We start from the raw sequence: 20,222 nt of genomic DNA, 5'->3' as shown, positions 1-20,222 counted from the left end.
TTAAACTATTACTGTACAAATTCATTTACTGCTATTTGGACCCCAGCAAGAGTGGCTTCTGCCTTCGCCATTTGGGATCCCTATAAAATACAAAACATACTATAATGTATTTTACAATACACGTGAATCCTTAATGAACAGCTCTGAAAGAAGTAGACAAGTGATCCAATCAGGTTCCATCTTTGCTTTATGTTTTCAGATCAGCGTATATGAAAGAGCCGAACGGGGTTTGAAGCTGTCAAATAAGTTCGCGCGAGATTTCCGAATGTGTGTTTTTAATCTTTTGGGGGTGTTCTTCTTCCTCGTTTGTGAAGCTACCCTAAATTTGTTGCGGCTGCAGTCCTATTTCTAGGAAGACCGCGGTAATAGGTAGCCGTTTTATCGGTGACCTTTAATTCAGAGTATTTATTTATGAATTGATTCAAGAAACTTGGTAGCTAGCTAAAGACTAGGGCCACCTTCTTCGTTAGCAATAGCGGCCAGTACCGGCAGTAGCTAGTACACACAGGTGAGTGGCCTCTCCCAGGCATTAGCTAGTAGCTAGCTAGCAACATCTGGGTGTATCCTACAGAAAGAAGTCCGTTTTCAGTGGAGTAACCTTTTTATTTCCTGTACGAATTGTATGTATTCATAATAAACCGACCACATCTAAATATTGCAGCGATTTCCCTTATTGGATTGTATCCATCTAAACTAGCTAGGTACGTTAGCAAGCTAACTAAATGGCGTCAGATAGTGACACAGAGGAATTCTACGATGCTGCTGAAGACGTCAATTTTACTCCATCTCCTAAAGTGTAAGTAACCTTTCTACTTACATAAATGTATCAAATAAAGATATATACTGTGCTATTGGTGTTGAAAAACGTTATCCGCTGCGATGATGAATGCTGGTCACTGACATAAATTCAACCAGATGTTCGCAAGTACGAATTATTCTGCTCCTACATTCAGTGTCTCTTCTCTAATAAAGGAACGAAAACATTACCTATAATTATTTGCACCAACGACAACAACTATGCCATCAGTCTGTGGATGATTTTGCCTTGTCTTATTTTACTCCATCTTTTTAAAGAGGCAAAAGGTTGTGGGGTCATCAATTGCCAAAGTCTCCCAACAGGAACTTTATTTTTGCCATGACCATATAAGAGGGGTCAAGTGTAATGGAGAGAGAGAGAGAAGTGTGATTGACATGTCTCTTTGAGACTCACACACTGTCCTTGTTATATAATTGTAGTAGAGGGATTGGAGATAAAATAGCTACAGTGGTTTTGGCTTCAACTGTTGTTTGTTGAAAATATTTGCTCAAACTTAAACTAACAGGAGAACACTGGTGTAACAGGTGCTGTGATTTCCTGTAGCTTGCATGATTACATATCTTACATGTTAAGAATAAATTGTTTATACGGTTGTCCTGTGTCTTTTGTTTTGTAGTGTTAAAACAAGCAGGATTTCTTTCAAATCTCTCATCTGAATTGTAGCCTAGGCCCTAGGTAAAGGTAATTCTGACAAACCATATCAGGACTAGTCTTGTGACTAACACTTCCACTTGTGTCTTTTTATTACTTAGGACACCTGCAAAGTTTGTCCTTCCCACACCTCAGGTATTTATTGTTCTTACTAGCATTTGACAGTAAAAAAACAAAACAATAATAACCTAAGAACCATCTCTTTAAAGACTAGAGAGTGAAGTTTCATTTCATTTAGGAGATGTCAAAAACTGTAACCGAGTGTTGGTTTTTAGTTTAATCATTACTTAAAGGGCATAGCTGGGTAACTACTTTCAAACGAGCTAGAGGAGCACCTTTAAGAGTTCTATTGAGGCTAAACCCAAAACACAGCCTTACCCGGGGTTGTTTGCCATAAGCAGTTTGCTACTGCATGTCCTGCAGTAGGTGCCAGTTTAGTGTTTCACATACTCTATTCAGGACATTGTTATCCCTTTTAACTAGTAAAATATTACAAATCGTAAGCACATCCCAAAATGTTAGTGTGTAGATGCACTGTATGAGGTGCTAGTTTATAAAAGTAGTGTTTCTCCTTGTCAGTCCCCATGTACATTTAGTTTTGTGTTCCTGCAGGGGGTGGTAGAGAGCCCACCAGAGGACGTGGCTGTTGCGCTGGCCGCACCTGAGGCACGCCAAGATGACTCCATTCAGGTACTCCCCCTCCTTATCTTAAAATGTAGGCTAATGCTCAGTAATCCCTACTTCGCTAGGTGGTTATGACATTATGGAAAAAAATAAGTTGGATTTTATTCCTGAGAATTTGTAATAGTTACTGAGCCCCTGACTATGTAGTGTTCATGTCGGTAAATGTGTTTTGATGGTTTTTGGGCTCTATGTAAATGCTGCTAGTCTGTCATGGCGTCACCCATTGTCACTCCAGCAAATGTTTGGAGGTGTGGCACGCCACTAAGTTGTCATCAACACAGACACACAGACCCTCCAACGTGTGTCTGTACTCCTTCTTCACGTCCCTCTCTCACCTTAAGTGTGGGGAGATCCCACAACACTTTTATCAGAGAGAATACACTCATACGACCACACAATCCTCATTAGAGAAACATCCTGTTATGAGTATATTACCTTTTTGATGATTATGTTTTCATCTATGATGTCTTGTCCCTTCTAGATCATCGACAGCATCATTGAGGAGAGCCAGAAGGGAAGTGCAGTGGAGGAGGCTCAGCTGAAGGAGGAGAGGAATGTTGATACAAGGGCAGAGTCAGAGGTGAAGGACGAAAATGTGGCCCCTGTAGAACGAGAGCATCCTGCTATTGAACCTCAGTCTGTGGTTGAGAGATCAGAGCAGCCACAGGAACAGCAGGAAGCGTGTTCCATGGCTCTCCCAGACATCCCCAGCCTGTCATCAGGGTCACAGGAGCACATCCAGCCCCCAGACATCACCAGCACCCTGGGGCAACTAGACCTCCCGCCGGACCTCCCTGACCTACCCCGGGTGTCTGCAGAGGACAGGGATAGGGAGCAGAGACCAGCAGACATCCTAGACCAGGATCCCCTCACAGACAAGCCGACTGGCTCCTCTGACCCGGGGCCTACAAAACCCCCACGGCAGTTCACTGTAGAGCCTGACATTGTGGCCAGCACCAAGAAACCTCCGCCTTCACGCCCACCCCCTCCCAGCGGAGCTGCTCCTCCACGGCCACCACCCCCATCCCGGCCTGCTTTACCCCTCAGCAAGAAGTCCCAGGAGTGTATAAGGCCAGCAGGACTGGAAGGTAAATAACACTTTGCTTATATACCCACACACTCAGTAGCACAAGGTCAAGATAAAATGCTGATATGCATGTTAATTAAATATGTTGCTGCAGGGATGGAATACTGAGCTGAACACATTGACCTCTCATAACTGTTCTCAGCTGTTCACTACTACCCACACTTACTTGTGATAATTTAGTTGTGTAACCATGGAGACAAGGTGACACTGTTGACCTTTAACCCTGTGCCGTTGCTGTGTGATTGGCCGGTGTATGCAGGGGAGCTGGAGGAGCCATGTGGCCTGGTGTCTCCCAGCAGCACAGTGAGGAGCATCACCAAGGATCTGCAGCACTCTTTGGACCTGGCTAGCGCCACCAGTGGGGACAAGGTTGTCACAGCACAGGTCAGTGGGTATTTGTTTCCTATGCTTTCCATTGGCGCAGAGCACAGGTCCACTTATTTCTGCCCAGGAAGCCAATGTATATATTTTTCTGCACTTGGGGAAAACTTTGTCCTGACAAAGACCTAGTTTGGGGTTAAAATGTTGTCCTCTTCTGAATAAACACTTCGGCAGCAGCATACCTGTGTGTAGATTTACTTTCTGTTCTTTATTCTCCTTTTTCAACAGACCTTTGACCCTTGCATTTCGGAATACCCCTTTGTCTTAGATTTAAAACCAGTGTAGTAAGTGCGTGTGTGTATATTGGTGTGTTCCCACAGGAGAATGAGGATGAGCAGGCATCCAGTCCCATTGGCGACCCTCTAGGTCCTCAGCGTCCACGATCCAACTCTGGCAGAGAGCTGACTGATGAGGCATGTTTCCTTGTCTCTTTCATTCATCCAACCTTAACCTGTACAAAGGGGCTCGTCTACTCTCTACACATACCTTTTTGAGTGTTTGTTTCTAATTCATTGATTGGCTGGGCTCTCTGTAATAGGAGATCCTGGCGAGTGTGATGATCAAGAATCTGGACACAGGTGAGGAGATCCCTCTCATCCAGGCGGAGGAGAAGCTTCCCACAGGGATCAACCCACTCACATTACATATCATGAGGAGGACTAAGGAGTACATCACGTAAGAACTGCTCTCCTATCACTCAAGCCAGGACTGTAATATATCATGGGGCCACACCAATCCTTGGGCTATGGTTGAAAAAACGTACAGCTCCACTGTGCTAACAGATTGTTTTGGTAACTATATCGGGTAGCAGTCCCATACATAAAAAAGATAATACGAATCTTGAGGAAGATGTCTTTCTGTTTTTTCCTGTCAGGAATGACGCAGCACAGTCAGATGATGATGACAAGGCCCAGGCTCCATTGACCGACTCTGACGGAGGGAAGCTGAAACAGAAAACGTAAGAAATGGCATAGTGCCCTGCCTCATGTTGTGGTTAGTGGTTCCTCTCTGCTCTGACAGTCTGTGACGGTTTCACGGTGTTTCATGTGACCTCTGTCTTCACGACCACAGCACTCAACTGAAGAAGTTCCTGGGCAAGTCTGTGAAGAGGGCCAAGCATCTGGCTGAAGAGTATGGTGAGAAGGCCGTCAACAAGGTGAAGAGTGTCCGTGATGAAGGTATGCCAACCCCCACAGCCCCCATCCACGGATTTTTTTAATTTCTTCTTCCGATGAACATTCTACTGCTGCGCTTTAGTCACTCTGCTGGGTGACGACTCACTGTGTGGTTGTGTCTCAGTGTTTCACAACGACCAGGATGACCCGTCTTCCAGTGATGATGAGGGGATGCCCTACACCCGGCCTGTCAAGTTCAAGGCAGCCCACAGCTTCAAGGGCCCCTTTGACTTTGATCAGGTCAAGGTGGTCCAGGACCTGAGTGGAGAGCACATGGTAAGATTGTGTGTTAATGTGTCAGTGCTTTCTTTCCATTGAACAACAGACCTCTTCCATGACTGAACCATACAGCATGTATCCATGAATGCAGATGTAAGCGTGAATATATATTCATGCATATTTGCCTAACCCTTGTTCTGTTGTCCGGTCCTCAGGGTGCAGTGTGGACCATGAAGTTCTCACACTGTGGGAGGTTGTTGGCAACAGCAGGCCAGGACAACGTGGTGCGAATCTGGGTTCTGAAAAATGCCTTTGACTACTTCAACAACATGAGGATAAAGTACAACACTGAAGGTGGGTAGATCATGAGACCTTAAGAAGGGCTGAGCTCTGTTGTCTCTGAACAAAATAGTTTGTCTGCCACACCTTTAGTAAATGTAAAGCTTGTTTGGTGGGTTTCTTATGGTTCTTCCCTTATGTTCTCTCTCAACCAGGTCGTGTGTCGCCCTCTCCCTCTCAGGAAAGCCTGTGTTCCTCCAAATCAGACACGGACGGTGGGGTGAGTAAGGTTAGGACCCATCAGTGACATGGTTAGAGTTGAGGGTCAGCTGTAAAACATGAAGAAAGTAACGTTATGTTCAGGGTTGCTTTGGGTGACTATACCAGTTTTACTGTGGAGACCTCCGCCCCAGCCTGACAGACAAGAGGGCCTCTTTGTTTTGTTCCCAGATGAGCAGTGTTCCTGAAGACCCCGATTCAGAGGACAAGAACCTCCCCTTCCGCCAAGTCCCCTTTTGCAAGTACAAGGGTCATACGGCTGACCTGCTGGACTTGTCCTGGTCAAAGGTGAGACTACACAGTCCCCCCCTTTTCAGTTTCTCCCAAATGCCTGTACACTGTCCTAGTATTCACTGTATTATTTGATTCCAGAACTACTTCTTACTTTCCTCGTCAATGGATAAGACGGTCAGACTGTGGCACATATCCAGGAGAGAGTGTCTATGCTGCTTTCAGCATATTGACTTCGTCACAGCCATCGCTTTCCATCCCAGAGTAAGTGAGCCTTTATGAGTTTGTGTGCCTTTGTCAGTGCGTGTTTAGGTTGAAGTAGGGACTTTTAAAAAATAAATAAAATATTTAAGTGCAGAGTGAGTTGGCGATTGTTCTCAAAATAAATTGTATTGGTCACGTACCCATGCTTATCAGATGTTATTGCGAGTGAAATGCTTGTGCTTCTAGATCCAACTGTGCAACAGTGTCTAACAGGTAATATCTAACAATTCCACAACATAACCAAATACACACAATCTAGTGAAGGAATGGGATGAGAATATATAATTATAAAATATATGGATGAGCAGTGACCGAGCGGCTAAGATGCAACAGATATTATAAGAATAGATAGTGTGGGATACAGTATATACATATGAGATGAGTAATGCGAGCTATGTAAACATTCTTAAAGTGACATTATTAAAGTGGCCAATGATATCAAGTCTGTAGGTAGGCTGCCGCCTCTCTGTGCTAGTGGTGGCTGTACCTCTTAAGGATCGGTCCCTTTTTTAAAAATTTTCGCCTAAAATGACATACCTAAATCTAACTGCCTGGAGCTCAGGAACTGAAGCAAGGAAATGCAATAATATTCTTGATTCCATTTGAAAGGAAGCACTTTGAAGTTTGTGGAAATGTTAAATTAATGTAGGATAATATAACGCATTAGATCTGGTCAAAGAAAAAACACATTTGTTTTTCTTGTACCGTCTTTGAAATGCAAGAGAGGCCAATATGACTTAGGAATCTTGGCGCAATTTAGATCTTGTCCACTAGATGGCAGCAGTGTATGTGCAAAGTTTGACTGATTCAATGAACCTTTGTATTTCTCTTCAAAATGTTTTATCAAGACTGCCCAAATGTGCCTAATTGGTTTATTAATACATTTTCAAGTTCATAACTGCACTCTCCTCAAACAATAGCATGTTATTATTTTGCTATAATAGCTACTGTAAATTGGACAGTGCAGTTAGATTAACAAGAATGGAAGCTTTCTGCCAATATCAGATATGTCTATGTCCTGGGAAATGTTCTTGTTACTTACAACCTCATGCTAATCGCAACCTACCTTAGCTCAACCGTCCCGCAATCTGATGGCTTTGAGATTGAAAAACAGCTTCTGTCTCTCGGTCCCAGCTTTGATGCACCTGTACTGCCTTAGCCTTCTGGATGATAGCGGGGTGAACAGGCAGTGGCTCTGGTGGTTGTTGTCTTTGATCTTTTTGGCCTTCCTGTGACATCAGGTGGTGTTAGTGTCCTGGAGGGCAGGTAGTTTGCCCCCGGTGAAGCGTTGTGCAGACCGCACCACCCTCTAGAGAGCCCTGCGGTTGTGGGCCGTGCAGTTGCCGTACCAGGTGGTGATACACCCCAACAGGATGCTCTCAATTGTGCACCTGTAAAAGTTAGTGAGGATTTTCAGTGATAAGCCCAACAAAAAAATTCAGCCTCCTGAGGTTGAAAAAAAAGGATTTGCCAAAAGAAGGGGAAGGCCTTGTATGCATCGCAGAAGTTAGAGTAGCAGTGGTCAGATGTGTTACTTGCTCGTGTACTGCAATCGATATGCTGATTTAGAATTTAGCTGGCCTTGTTTTCAGATTAGCTTTGTTAAAATCCGCAGCTTTAATAAATGCAGCCTCAGGACATATGGTTTCCAGTTTGCATAAAGTCCAGTGAAGTTACTTGATGGCCGTCTTGGTATCCGCTTGCAGGGGGATATTGACGATGTTCTGACTCTGTTAACCAGACTGATCATCTGTTATTTCTCCTAGGATGACAGGTACTTCCTGAGTGGCTCTCTGGATGGGAAGCTGCGTCTGTGGAACATCCCAGACAAGAAGGTGGCTCTGTGGAACGAGGTGGACGGACAAACACGCCTCATCACTGCTGCCAACTTCTGCCAGAATGGGAAGTACGCCGTCATCGGCACCTACGATGGCCGCTGCATCTTCTACGACACTGAGGTACAGTGGAGGGAGACATACTGTTCCTCAAGTTTGAAGGGCTAGTGGAAAATCAGTATTTCAGCCGATGTTTGATTCTTCTTTTGAGTATTACAACGGCAGGACATAATTCTGAAAATGAGGAACATTGGAGAGGGTTCACCATTTTTCGAATGTCTGTTCTTATTTCAGCGCCTTAAATACCACACCCAGATCCACGTACGGTCGACGAGAGGCAGGAATCGAGTAGGACGGAAAATCACAGGCATCGAGCCTCTGCCTGGAGAAAACAAGGTATAGCCATGCTCCTGGTGCTCTTCCCACAGGCATGCCTATCTGTTAGCTGAGTCTTTTGTATTGTGTTGGTAGATTCTAGTGACCTCCAATGACTCCAGGATCCGCCTGTATGACCTGCGGGACCTGTCGTTGTCCATGAAGTACAAGGGTTACGTCAACAGCAGTAGTCAGATCAAAGCCAGCTTCAGGTGAGAACGGCTCCTTCTCAGTCTGGCATGTTCTTATGTAGTCGGTAAATGAACTGTCACTCTATTTTCCAGCCATGATTACTCATTCATTGTGAGTGGCTCAGAGGATAAGTACGTGTACATATGGAGCACCTACCATGACCTGAGCAAGTTCACCTCTGTACGACGAGACCGCAATGACTTCTGGGAGGGAATTAAAGGTACCTAGATACTGTAGTGGTGCTCAGCTTTTTACTGTCAGTGATATGAAACACTGTCCATGTTTTTGTAGTGTCCTTCCACTAAGTCCAGTCTCTTATTTTTCAGCCCACAATGCAGTAGTGACATCAGCTATTTTTGCGCCCCATCCTAACCTGATTGTCCCCCAGGAGGCGGGGGCAGAGAAAGCGGGGGCTGGGGCAGATGCAGAGTGTAAGAGCTTGGACTCTACTGACTCTGAGACCATACCCTCAGGTACAGTATACTGATTTATATACCTGTTTAGCTATGCTGAGAGACTATTCCGAGCGACTTCATTAAAGCTGGGATCCTTAATGGTCAAACTAGCACATCTGTTTTGGGATATTACTACAAACAACAAACACTGATGTCATTGCATGTGCTATAGAACAGCAGAATATGTACTGCAAATGTTTTTCCCACACCGCCCAACTCTCCTCACCTCTGTTTTGTCCACAAAACGATAACAAAAGTGCTGGGGTAGCCATGGTGCTGTTTCCATCTTTAAGAGTGATCAATGAATGGTGTGATGAGGTGAGTCGATAGGAAAACTTTGTAGTTTTCAATGCTAAACAGGGTATTTCTCATCCACAGGGGCTCTGAAGACTGATCATACAGAGGTTCTGCTCTCTGCTGACTTCACTGGCGCCATTAAGGTTTTCATCAATGTAAAAAAGTACTGAACACTTCACCCTGAACCCTTCCTGATCTGGCCGTCAGTGTACAGTCCTTCAATGGAGGCAGAGCAACCCGCTGCCCTGCCAACGCTTCTAAAACCGGCCAATTGCCTACGGGTGAGTGCTCCTCCGGAGAACAGGGACCCTGCAGTAGAGGAAGAGGGGAAGGTGGAGGAAGTGAACTGTAGGTGGAGGAAGCAGCTCACGGATGTCCGGTCACACTTTTTTTTTTTGTTTAACACAAAGAACCAGTGTGCACTGTTTGAGACGGTCAGACTGTAAAGCAGGACCGGTAACTGAGGGATGGATGATTAAAATACACTGTAATGTAAGCTATTTGTCAGAGTGTAAGGGGTACGCTGTCTTACTCTTAACTTTACTGTGTTTCTAGTACCCCTGCGCTCCTCCTTGCCAGGAATGACAGTCTTAAATTTGTTAACTAAGCACTAACTCCAATCATTACGGTTGCAAATCTTCATTTGTCTGTCAGTGTGTAATGAATAATAAAATGGAACCACTTTTTTTAACATTGTTTATGATTCACTTAATAAAGTAAACGGTATTCTCATTTTAAAGTGAGCTCATTGTTTTTTCCATTGAGATGAGAACCTTTCTAAACAGTTCTGAAAGTTTGCCTCTATGAAAGGTAGAATGACTGGACAGGAGACATGTGGTGATTCAATAATGGTAGCCTCCACTAATTCATTCCCCACCTTGGACAATGGACACAATGCCAATAGTGATTTATTGTGACATCTCAGGGACTAGTCGCAATAATCTGAATGGGGTTTAAAAACAAACGGCACAACAACTGTACAAATAATGTTCAAACGTCATCTTACAAAAAAATTTGCCAAATCTTGACTGCCGCAAGGATATCGGTACAGAGGGGAACAAACAGCTGACAGTTCAGAGGCATTGTGATGAAACGAGCGTAGTGGGGCAGTGTCATGGTAATCACTGGCAGAGCAGGACAGTCCATGGGAGTCGCCTTGCTGTGTCAAGGGGAGAGGCATGGAGTCCAGGCCTCTGGATCAGTGTTTGCTCTTCTTTGTCTTTTTGTGGGAGCGGTGTGGTGACCGGGAGCTAGACCTCCTCCACGTCTTCCTGGCTGGCGAGGGCGACCGGGACCGCTTGGACTTCTTGGGAGACTTTGACTTTGTTCTGTTGGACAGGTAAGTGATAAATCAATCAGCCCAATATATAGAGAGAATACTGAACACATTAAATAGAACACAGACAAGTGATTTCACACAGGCCTTACTTTGAGGGAGAATGTCCTTTGTATTTCTGTGTCCGTTCCTCTGTGTCTCTACTACGTCCCCTGTCCCTGCTCCTGTCCCGGTCTTGACTCCTTTTGCTCTTCTCCTTCTCCCGTCCTTTACTGCTCTCCTCTGTCTTGTCTCTCCTCTCCTCTTTCTTTGACCTGTCTTTTGACTTCGGCGTGGATCGCTCTTTCTTCTCCTGGTCATCCTTATCAAACTCCTGAGGATCAATTGCAGCCAGGTGAGTTATTGGGTCAAGTGTGCAACTGCAGCGTTATGGTCCACTCGGCCATTTCCTTTACGACATAAAAGCACACCCACCTTCTGTAGCAGCTTGTTCCTGTAGTGCTCCACCTGTTTCTGCATGTTCATTCCGGATTTCCTGGGCCTCTTCCCAGTCTCCAGCTCATCCTGGAACTGCATCACCTTCACCTGCAGCAAAGACAATAGATACTATACGTACACTAAGAACAGTGGGTCCAATTGCTGCATAAAAGCGCTATAGAAGACCTATGTATTGTCGGATGGCTGCTATGGACAGACTGAATTACTACTGCAGTGTGTGTGGTGGTGCCAGTAGACTGTGTGCTTGCCTCCAGCTCTCTCAGCCGGCTCCTCTTGCTCTCAGACATCTCAAAACTACTGAGGGAGCTCTTGAAGTCAGCACTGTCGTACTTAGATGGGCTGTCATCATCGCTGCTGTCACCCTCTGATTCGCCATCTCCTTCCTTAGTGTTCGTACTGCAGGGGGAGAGAAGATGCGGAAGAGCCATTCTTCTACTGCAAGACAGGCTACAATGATGGTAACTCAGGAAAAAGTTGCCTTCCCAAAAATGTCAACGGCTTTCACCAGGTTCTTACCTTACATTTGTGTTGTCCCCAGAATATCGCTCTCCCACACTGTCCCATTTGGATTCAGTGTTAGCTGAAAGAGGAAGAGGCAGAGTGAGGGATAGGAGTAGAGATGTTATTGTGGGGTTTACAGTGCTGAACATGTACAGTACCTTGTGGGAGAGCTTCAGCATCATCCACCCTCTCCCATTTAGACAGAGCCACTTTGGAGTGGGCCAGATCATCCACTGGAAAACACAAAACATACATCAAGTCCACAGCTTAAATCTTATGGTTTTTCACAGATAAAAAAAAAAAAAAAAAAAAAAAAAGCCAAATGGACTTACAAGGCATTCCGTCGATGTCATCCATGGGAGCGCCCAGGGGAACTCCGTCGATGTCGTCAACAGGCACCCCATCCAGGGAGGAAGGGTCCCAGGCCAGGGGCGAGCCGTCAAGGTCGTCCAGCGGAGCTCCATCTAACGGTGCCCCGTCCAATGGGGCTCCATCCAGGTCTGGAGACGCCAACTGAGAGACCCACAAACCAATGACTCGAAATTCAGCTCTGCTTCTAGCTGCATTCTAACACACACTATCAGAGAATGTAGCAGTCATCAGTCAAATAGGCATTGATCAAAACTATTTTCCAGGTCTTGTCCAGGAAGGGTTCTGTCCTGAGATCCGGCTCACCTCTACCCTCTCGATCACTTCATCTCCTGCCTTGACAAGACCCAGAAAGATATTCTGCAGCTGGATCAGGTAGGGCTCTGGGTAGACGGCCCAGTCTTCCCAGACTCTGAAACAACCCATTATCTTTTGCTGAGAAAAGACAAACACAGATGAGTGTTAATGTATTTGCTCTAGTAAAGGCAACAACACAAGCTTGAAAAAGGGTAATAAAGCATTGTCATTTTTTTTAAACTACACTTAATTACCTTGAATTGTTCCGCTTGTAGTCTTGCTTGTATGTTTCGATATGCATCACTAATGTCACCAAATATCTGGGGCAATTTTGCTTCAAAACTGAACAAAGAAACAGTGAAAACCCTCAGACACCGTATGTATGACCACCGAGCGTGTGTATTCTATAATTAGACTTATCTAAAAAAAATACTTACTATTTGCGATAATAAGATGCATTGGCAACTTTGGCACAGGAGTTGTACAAGATGTCGGATACCAGGTACAGTCTGGCAATCTGTGGAAATAAAGATGGACATGGCGATTGTGAGTAGCATGTCACATCAATGTGGTTGATCATGCACATGTGAGACTCATAGGATGGACCCGTGTACAGGAAGTGAGTGAGGGACCTTTTTCTGCAGTGGTGTCTGAAGGAGAGACAGGGACTCCGCGATGCACCCCACCACCTCCTCCGCTGCCTCGGCTCTCTCCAGACAGAACAGCATGGCATCACCAACATCCTCCCTACGAGGGGTGAGCCCTCTCAGCAGTGTCTCCAGTCTCTCTCTGTGCCTGGAATAAACACACAGGTTTTGTTGCCCAGAGAACATTGAATTTCACCAGTCAGTTTTCCCATACCATTCCTGAGAGAACTTTTCATCTTCCGTCTGCCTCAGAACTTCCCTCTCTGCCCCTGTATGTACAGCAACACTCACTCGGTCTTCAGCTGGCCCTTTTTCAGCTCCTCCTCCTGAGAGGGAGACTGTTCCTCCTCTCCCGCCTCCTCGTCTCCATGGAGGTAGGGGTTCAGGAGGGGCGGCCTCCAGATGGAGCCCCCACGGAACATCCGGAAGTCTGCCGTCCTCCACTCACTGGGGGGCTCGCCCTGGGGATAGAGGGGCACGGATGAGGCACAGCAGTGAGATGGACTCCTGGCCATAGAGGTGTAGCCAGGTCAGATTAAGGGCATAACCTACCTGGAGAATGGAGTAGAGTTTCCAGCGGTAGTACACCTGCTCTTGGCTTTTGTTGTCAAACAGGAACCTGAAATCATCAATAGTTTAAAAGGTTTGTTTCAAAATATATATGATCATTGATATGACAAGAGGGAATGGGAACGCTCAGCGATGGCGCCTTGCCTGAAGTCAGGGTTGTTCTTCTCTTTGCTCATAATGATGGCTTCAAACATGGGTCCCTCACGCACCACAAACTCTATCATCCTGTGGATGAGGCCCAACAGATTCCTGTGGAGTAAAAGGAGAGGGGATGAGAGACCAGACGGTGTGACTTGTCCCCCCCCCCTCATTCAGACCAGTTGCCATGTCAAAGCTCTCACTGCACACTGGCACTAAGCCCCTTAACCTCCCCGTCACACTTCTATAACACTGTCCCTCTGCCATCATTTGTCACAGCAATGTTGAGGATATGTTGTGTGTTGGTCTGCACACAAACGAGTGAGTGGGGGAGACTGTCTGTCCCTAGTGCGTAGCTACATCAGAAGGCAATCGTGACGTGTTTCCCTGTCATGTGTCTAGAATGTTTCTTCTCCCCCCAAATATTGAGTGTATAAATGAAAAAGTGGGACAATATGATAGTGACAACATTACTTACTACCATTAGCTACTGCTGATTTTAATCTAAAACACATCTGCCTTCTAGCTGTATCTGTCTGCAGTGTCTCAGCCAACCCAGATAGGAAGAACCAAGGTTGCCACTGAATTTAATACCAGTATGTTTCACTGGATATAGGCCTAACTCACTGACTCCAACACTCACTTAAGTCTAACAATCTATTTTCCAGAGAGAGGATTACAATGGTGTCATTTACAAAATTAATGAGGACGACATTGATTAATAAACGGAGGGCTTTGCTTACTAGGCCAGAGGTTCACTTTAACCATGTTCAACTGAGAACCATGGCCCCTCTACTTGTCATATACAGGGCCCCCAGTCCTAAGCAGCAGGGGTCACCAATTCCCTGAATATAGGCCATGTTGTCAACAAGATGGCTTAATGCAGACCAATGTTAGAACAGGACAAACTATGAGACACACGTAGGGAGAAAATCACAAAAACAGTGTTACGGTCTCAGCTGTCCTCTCCCATTAGTGATGTACATACAGACATAGCACTTAGGACTGGGGCTTCCTGTCGGTCACATACGTACACTGGAACAGTACACCAGGGCAGGGCCTCTGTCCTCTAACACTGTGTTCTGTCTGTGAGAACGGCTGGTCAGTCGTAGTAGTAGTAAGAATGGATAGAGAGTGTGTACCTTTCTGTTGGGATAACCACTTTGACTACGGCTTCGGACAGAGTCTGTTCGTGAAGTCAAATCAAATAGTGAAGATATAAAAAAAAAGTGAGTATATATACAGATGAAACACTGCAGGATACATACAGCATAGAAAACGACGATAGCAGTAACAGCTATACATTATTTGAATGAGGGAAAAAGATCCCACATTCAAGAGACGGCTACACTATAAGTCAATTATCTATACTATAGGATATCCCCACCCTCTTAATTTTACAGTAACATTTTGAATGCATATGCTTCTGTAACAATGCCTCATAACTACATCTGGGTCAAACCCCCTGTCTTAGGACATATCCTAATACACTACTAGACGAAGGAATAGATTCATAACATGTCTATACATGCACCACAGGACAAACCAACTGGAATTTAAACTGAGAAATGGAACTCGGAACTGCTACTCCAGAACATGACTGTCACATGGTCTTGTGTGTGCATCTAAATGCAATTCTAAGCAATGTCCAGTTGATTGATCCTATGATGAATATCACCCCGCATAGGATATCTGCTACAAACACACCTAAAATTGGCAAATTAACTGTAGTGTAAAACAAATAAATATAACCTTGGAAAAGAACCATGCACATTCCCAACAGTGTTAAAAAAACAAAGAACCAACCTACCTTGTCAAACTCCTCCTTAGACCTGCCCCATGGCTTGGTAAAGTCATTACGGAAGCGGTCTCTGGGCTGAGCATTGAAGGGCAGGCCAGAGGGGGGTGGGGGTGTGGAGATTTTCAGTACCCCTATGGGTGTATAGAGAGGCTGGGGAGGGATGCGAACAGCTTTCCCCCATCCCAGCTTCATTTCAAAACCCAAAACGGTTTTACCTGCAGCAAAAGGAGTAATGATCCTACAATGAGCCACGGTCAATGGAACACTTGACAGTGCATTTATCATCTGGCAGCGTTTGCCGAATAGTATGTTTAATATTCTCTTATCACCGACTCACCGTCTAGAGCAGCCAAGGCCCTCTCTGCATCTTTCCTGGTCATAAAGGCCACGAAGCCTCTGTTTGTGACCCTGGTACGTTCCTCGTCACTACGGGGCCACATGATCTTCACGCTTGCCAGGGGACCATACTTGCCAAACTCTTTGCAAAGCATTTCTTCATTCATCTGTCACATTATATAAAGTATCATATCAACACAGTTTCACAAAAATGCAGTCAGCATTTAAGTCATTTGAACTTATCCCAAACCAAAGAAGAGCAAGCTAGACTATATCTCCTTTGTCAAAATGTCCTAAGCAGATTAGAGGTCCTTTACCTTTGGGTTAATGCAGCCAATGTACAGGTTTGTTGTGTTCGGTGTTGCTGAGTCATCATCAAATACTGGAGGAAGACGTGCATATTCAGCTAAACATGTACAAGCTACTGAGGGGTTCATCTTTGATTTGGAAAAAGGCCATTATTTTTCCACTGCAAGGGACAGATCTGGCTCTTACTTGATCGTCGTGTTAGTGGTATGTCCAATTCTCCATATCCTCCTCCAGGCTCATTCTTCTTTTTTTTGTGCCTTTCTTCACGTTCCTCCTGTATTCTATGAGAACAGTCATTTTATGCAAAAATGTAAACTACAAATTGGTCAAATAAAGAGTGAAACATGATTTACTACAGCGTGTCAAAAACATACTGCTTTAGCTCCTCTTTGAAAAGTTCAAGGTTGCTCTTCTTCTTCTCTTCTGTCTTCTTTTTAACAATCTGTGGACCAGACAAACATAAGGGGGCAAAATAATGTATAGTATTATCTTGGTTACAGTAAGAGATTCACATGGTGACTCACCGGCCTTCTGACTTCCGAAGAGTGTGCTGGTGAGACATTCTGGGACACTGAAGTAAACTTAGTGTTCGGTCGGTAAAGCTTGCTCTTTTTGACCTCTGCTGCTTCCTCTTCTGCAAAATAATTTAATAGATAGAGTAACCATACAGCACTAAAATAAGTGTTCGCAACATAGACCCCACCAGAGCTGTATTAGCCAGCATGTTTCTGCTCACCTTTAGTTGCATTCACGATCCCCCCACGAACAAACGTTTTCACCCCACTTTTGTCGTTACTGTCAAAAGATGCTAAAAACTCTTCAAAAACGTCAGCTGCTTTTTCTTGTTCCTGGAAATGTGATATTGTTTTAAAATGGTAAGAATAGACCTACATTTTGTTGCAGAGATCTATAAAGGGTCAAATATCTTACCTTTTTCTTCAGATCTTCTTGTTCTCTCTTGGTCAATGTTCTCTTAACACCTACAGGTTTCCCTTTCTTGCCATTTTTGTCTGCCATGCTGATACTGAAAATAAACGGAAATACTGTATCAGTGTCGAAAATGTACATACACCCGACGCACAAACGTATTGTATTTTTGTTGCGCGTTACAGTTCTTCTGGAACTGTAGGTGCCCATTTGCAAAAGCTCGCTATATGCAACTTCACGCACACTTATTACATCTGTAGGTGTATAGTACATAGTTAGCAAAGTGCTGTAGCTAGCCAGGTACGTAAACTGGCTGTTTAGCTAGCAGTAGCGAGCTAGATGTGGCCATCCGCCTAACATTGTAAAGCTGGCTAGCTACACGTCATCATATTTGTTGACTGTAACTTACCTGCACATTTTTGTCGCCAGATACGAACCCTTGCTAATTAATATCTAGACGGCTATCATTTGCTTCCGTACTCTAGTTAGCTAGCTAACTCTGCTGATACGAGCCCTGAAAACCCCCCCCCTCTCATACAATCACTGTGGTAGCGAACGTTAGGCCAAATCTCGCATGCATGTCGTGTGATCTGGCATAAAGCTTTGCTACGGCGATCATTTTTAATTTACTGCAATAAAAAAATGAAATAAAAGCTTGTTTGGAATGATCTACATCGCAGTAAGTATGGATCATTGACAGTAAAAGTTGCACATTTCTTACCGTAGAAATGTACAATGCGTTTGTTATTGCTCCACCATTTTGAATAGACAAAAATGGACATAGCGGAAAAGCGATGTCACTTCTCGCTCTGACCAATAAAACGGTCGTCACTAATTAACACAGCCACAAAGTCAGAAACTCCGCCCATTTCCACAATTGACCTTCTTAATCTTATGCCTAACCCGAAATTAAGACCAAAAAGCACATGTATGTTTTCATAAATGTTTACTCTATAGCCTGTGCTACTTTGTGGCTGTGCTATCTAGTTGACCCCACACCTGAGTTGTCGGCTCTTTCAGTGGGCTATAATAAAATCATAATATCATAACAAACATGCAATGTTATTTAACTATAAAATATATTATATTTAATTAAATCTATTGTAAACCCATAAACATTTGGGACGTGTGATCTTTACTCAATACACATGTAAGTGCAAGTTGGCCACATGTATAGAAAATGTGTTGATAACCAAATAAATGAAACATTAATATTAAGTTTTTAAATAAGTTGCTATATTTCGAAGTGAATTTACAAATCATGTGACCAACTGAACAACAGTGAGTAATCAAGAAAATCGAAATACACAAGTTGCTCATGATTTCATACAACTACATAGTCTCATTAAAATTAATGTTTGACATTTTATCAGTACATTTCCAGAGCCACTGCTGTAAACATAATGTAAAATGGCCTCCATATACAGTGCCTTCGGTAAGTATTCAAACCCCTGACTTTTTCCTCATTTTGTTACATTACAGCCTTATTCTAAAATGGATTCAATAAAAACAATTCCTCAGCAATCTACACACAATACCCCATAAGGACAAAACGAAAACAGGTTTTTAGAAATCTTTGAAAATATATTTAAAAAATAAGAAATACCTTATTTACATAAGTATTCAGACCCTTTGCTATGAGACTCGAAATTTAGATGAGGTGCATCCTGTTTCCATTGATCATCCTTGAGATGTTTCTGCAAGTTAATTGGAGTTCACCTGTGGTAAATTCAATTGATTGGACATGATTTGGAAAGGAACACACCTGTCTATATAAGGTCCCACAGTTGACAGTGTATGTCAGAGCAAAAACCAAGCCATGAGGTCGAAGGAATTGTCGGTAGAGCTCAGAGACAGGATTGGGTCGAGTCACAGGGTACCAGCATTGAAGATCCACAAGAACACAGTGGCCTCCATCATTCTTAAATGGAATACGTTTGGAACCACCAAGACTCTTCCGAAAGCTGGCTTCCTGGACAAACTGAGCAATCAGGGGAGAAACGACTTGGTCAGGGAGGTAACCAAGACCCGACGGTCACTCTGACAGAGCTCTAGAGTTCCTCTGTGGAGATGGGAGAACCTTCCAGAAGGACAACCATCTCTGCAGCACTCCACCAATTAGGCCTTTATGGTAGAGTGGCCAGGTGGAAGCCACTCCTCAGTAAAAGGCACACGACAGCCCGCTTGGAGTTTGCCAAAAGGCACCTAAAGACTCTCAGACCATGAGAAACAAGATTCTCTGGTCTGGTGAAACCAACATTGAACTCGTTGACCTGATTGCCAAGTGTCACATCTGGAGGAAACCTGGCACCATCCCTACGGTGAAGCATGGTGGTGGCAGTATCATGCTGTGGAGATGATGTTCAGCAGCAGGGACTGGGAGACTAGTCAGGATCGAGGCAAAGATCAACGGTACAGAGAGATCCTTGATGAAAACCTGCTACAGAGTGCTCAGGACCTCAGACTGGGGTGAGGTTGACCTTCCAACAGGACAATGACCCTTGGCACACAGCCAGGACAATGCAGGTGTGGCTTCGGGACAAGTCTCTGAATGTCCTTGAGTAGCCCAGCCAGAGCCCGGACTTGAATCCGATCGAACATATCTGGAGAGACCTGAAAACAGCTGTGCAACAACATACCCCATCCAACCTGACAGAGTTTGAGAGGATCTTCAGAGAAGAATGGTGATAAACTCCCCAAATACAGGTGTGCCAAGCTTGTAGTGTCATACCCAAGAAGACTCGAGCCTGTAATCGCTGCCAAAGGTGCTTCAACAAAGTACTGAGAAAAGGTCGGAATACTTATGTAAATTATATTTCCATTTTTTTATTTTTAATAAATTAGCAAACAATTCTAAACAGTTTTTGCTTTGTCATTATGGGATATTGTGTGTAGATCAATGAGGATTGTTTTGTTTGTTATCAATTTAAGAATAAGGCTGTATAACCTAACAAAATGTGGAAAAAGTCAAGGGGTCTGAATACTTTCCGAAGGCACTGTACATGCCAACCCCATTAACAAGAGCTAAAAATACTTTGGGTAACAGGCTGAGATCACTGTCATAACTTCACATGATGGTTCCCAAAATAAATGTGTTTCTACCGTCTATATGAAGAGTATATAAATGTGTTGCCTGTCACTTCAGCTCTTTATCACTTGTCATTTAATTCATTGAATGTCTAGACTTTTTCCGAGGGCCAAACATTTTGTAAACAAGAAGTAACTAAATGTGTGCCATACATACTAAAATAAACATCAATATAAAGTGTCTTCAAAATGTGAGCATATTGGAAGGGTTAACAGGGGGATTAATGAGATGTTTTTTTTATATA

General features: G+C 44.1%; 2 protein-coding genes across 6 annotated transcripts; one reads left to right on the top strand and one right to left on the bottom strand.

The window, feature by feature from the left end:
• The first annotated feature begins 249 nt into the window (after positions 1-249).
• Positions 250-9,960, top strand: LOC135550383 (WD repeat-containing protein 44-like). Of its 3 annotated transcripts, none has more exons than XM_064981123.1 (20): positions 250-796; positions 1,570-1,603; positions 2,081-2,158; positions 2,634-3,240; positions 3,499-3,623; positions 3,941-4,033; positions 4,159-4,295; positions 4,495-4,578; positions 4,692-4,798; positions 4,920-5,071; positions 5,230-5,368; positions 5,509-5,582; positions 5,744-5,860; positions 5,945-6,067; positions 7,834-8,025; positions 8,197-8,298; positions 8,374-8,489; positions 8,562-8,689; positions 8,796-8,942; positions 9,303-9,960. In XM_064981123.1, exons 1-20 carry the CDS (start codon positions 723-725, stop codon positions 9,389-9,391), a joined length of 2,718 nt encoding a protein of 905 aa, XP_064837195.1. In that variant the 5' UTR covers positions 250-722; the 3' UTR covers positions 9,392-9,960. The 3 variants fall into 3 exon arrangements, with proteins under 3 accessions (XP_064837195.1, XP_064837196.1, XP_064837197.1); XM_064981124.1 differs by having other exon boundaries at positions 3,499-3,624; positions 3,948-4,033; XM_064981125.1 differs by having other exon boundaries at positions 251-796; positions 5,509-5,573.
• A 151-nt stretch (positions 9,961-10,111) lies between these two features.
• On the bottom strand, positions 10,112-17,707 carry LOC135550384 (U2 snRNP-associated SURP motif-containing protein-like). Of its 3 annotated transcripts, none has more exons than XM_064981127.1 (24): positions 17,612-17,707; positions 16,894-16,987; positions 16,700-16,811; positions 16,488-16,597; positions 16,338-16,405; positions 16,150-16,244; positions 15,972-16,036; positions 15,656-15,821; positions 15,328-15,533; positions 14,660-14,703; positions 13,524-13,628; positions 13,362-13,428; positions 13,101-13,270; positions 12,795-12,957; positions 12,600-12,679; positions 12,417-12,504; positions 12,172-12,300; positions 11,829-12,009; positions 11,655-11,729; positions 11,512-11,575; positions 11,244-11,391; positions 10,972-11,082; positions 10,650-10,870; positions 10,112-10,549 (listed from the first exon to the last, which is right to left on the bottom strand). In XM_064981127.1, exons 2-24 carry the CDS (start codon positions 16,978-16,980, stop codon positions 10,420-10,422), a joined length of 2,685 nt encoding a protein of 894 aa, XP_064837199.1. In that variant the 5' UTR covers positions 16,981-16,987; positions 17,612-17,707; the 3' UTR covers positions 10,112-10,419. The 3 variants fall into 3 exon arrangements, with proteins under 3 accessions (XP_064837199.1, XP_064837200.1, XP_064837198.1); XM_064981128.1 differs by having other exon boundaries at positions 16,894-17,000; positions 17,614-17,695; XM_064981126.1 differs by lacking the exon at positions 17,612-17,707 and adding an exon at positions 17,300-17,406.
• Between the last annotated feature and the right edge of the window lie 2,515 nt (positions 17,708-20,222).

This window comes from Oncorhynchus masou, chromosome 12 (assembly GCF_036934945.1).
Source record: "Oncorhynchus masou masou isolate Uvic2021 chromosome 12, UVic_Omas_1.1, whole genome shotgun sequence".
Lineage (NCBI taxonomy): Eukaryota > Metazoa > Chordata > Actinopteri > Salmoniformes > Salmonidae > Oncorhynchus > Oncorhynchus masou.
This window is presented reverse-complemented; position numbering and strand designations above follow the sequence as displayed.

Coding starts and splice junctions, on each gene's coding strand:
- LOC135550383 (XM_064981123.1), top strand. CDS start 723: ATGGCGTCAGATAGTGACACAGAGGAATTCTACGATGCTGCTGAAGAC. Junction 5,369..5,508: donor GATAAAGTACAACACTGAAG/GTGGGTAGATCA, acceptor TCTCTCAACCAG/GTCGTGTGTCGCCCTCTCCC. Junction 5,583..5,743: donor CGGACGGTGGGGTGAGTAAG/GTTAGGACCCAT, acceptor TTTTGTTCCCAG/ATGAGCAGTGTTCCTGAAGA.
- LOC135550384 (XM_064981126.1), bottom strand. Junction 11,730..11,828: donor TGACATCGACGGAATGCCTT/GTAAGTCCATTT, acceptor TGTGTTTTCCAG/TGGATGATCTGGCCCACTCC. Junction 11,392..11,511: donor GGGGACAACACAAATGTAAG/GTAAGAACCTGG, acceptor CTCCCCCTGCAG/TACGAACACTAAGGAAGGAG.